The sequence below is a fragment of the Stegastes partitus genome, unplaced genomic scaffold, assembly GCF_000690725.1.
Source record: "Stegastes partitus isolate 25-593 unplaced genomic scaffold, Stegastes_partitus-1.0.2 Scaffold488, whole genome shotgun sequence".
In the NCBI taxonomy this organism is placed as follows: Eukaryota; Metazoa; Chordata; class Actinopteri; family Pomacentridae; genus Stegastes; species Stegastes partitus.
The window spans coordinates 8,237-9,366 of record NW_007578219.1 but is presented as its reverse complement, the minus strand read 5'-3'; the positions used below and the strand labels follow the sequence as shown (position 1 = coordinate 9,366).

The 1,130-nt window shown below is 44.5% G+C and overlaps 1 protein-coding gene across 1 annotated transcript in view; it reads left to right on the top strand.

The window, feature by feature from the left end:
* The first annotated feature begins 11 nt into the window (after positions 1 to 11).
* Positions 12 to 1,130, top strand: part of LOC103361137 (gastrula zinc finger protein xFG20-1-like) — a 3,648-nt gene continuing 2,529 nt past the window's right edge. Inside the window, exon 1 of the mRNA XM_008287147.1 lies at positions 12 to 1,128. Coding sequence (XP_008285369.1) covers positions 12 to 1,128 — 1,117 coding nt within the window. The remainder of the gene's footprint in view (positions 1,129 to 1,130) is intronic.

The window sequence follows — 1,130 nt, the reverse complement described above, 5'->3', positions numbered from 1 at the left end:
AGCTGTCTGTAATGTATCTGTGTGTTTCAGTGTTGCCTGCAGATGTCCTGCAGGTGTTGGTGATTAAAGAAGAAGTTCCCCATGAATGGAGCCCAAGTATGGACCAACAAGACCCAGAGCTTCTCCAAGTAAAGGAGGAGCAGGAGGAACTGTGGACCAGTCAGGAGGGAGAGATGGTTAATGGGCGGGAGGAGACGGATATCACCAGGTTCCCATTCACTGCTGTTCCTGTGAAGAGTGAAGACGATGGAGACAAAGATCAGTCCTCCCAGCTTTATCAAAGCCAACATGAAGAGAACAGAGAGGTAGAGCCTCCAAACAGCGGCTCTGCTAAACAGAGGATAACAGAAAGTGATGGAGCGGACTGTGGAGGACCAGAAACAGTCAGGGATCCAGTGCCAAACAGTCATTCACAACCCAGCACTGAGGAAAGATCTTCAGACTCTTTAGAGATTGAAGTCAGTGAGGAGGATGGTGAGGATGATACTGAGGAGGAGGAGGATTGGCAGGAACCTTTGTCAGTCTCTGATCCTGACAGTGAAGACAGTGACAATAAATGGAAGGGCACGAGTGCGCCTGAATCAGGTGCAAATTGTGATGTGGGATGTGACACTGAGAAAAAACTCTTTAGCTGCTCTGAGTGTGGTAAACAATTTCTTTACAAGGGTTCTCTTCAGAAACACATGGCAAGTCATTCAGGAAAAAGCTCTTCCAGCTGTTCTATCATGGAGGAAAAGATAGATTCACAAATGAGAGTCCAGAAAGGAGAGAAGCCATTTGGTTGTGATGTTTGTGGTAAAAGACTGAAGTATCAGCATAACCTCAAAACACACATGACAGTTCACACAGGAGAGAAACCATTTGGTTGTGATGTTTGTGGACAAAGATTTTCCCGAAACACATACCTTGAGACGCACATGAGCGTCCACACTGGAGAGAAACCATTTAGTTGTAACATTTGTGAAAAAAGATTTAGAAATCAGTATTACCTTAATAGGCACACAAGTGTACACGCGGGAGAGAAAGAGAAACCATTTAATTGTAGTGTATGTGGTAAAAGATTTATGGGTAAAACAAGCTTTAAGACTCACATGAGAATCCACACTGGAGAGAAGCCTTTTGATTGTGGT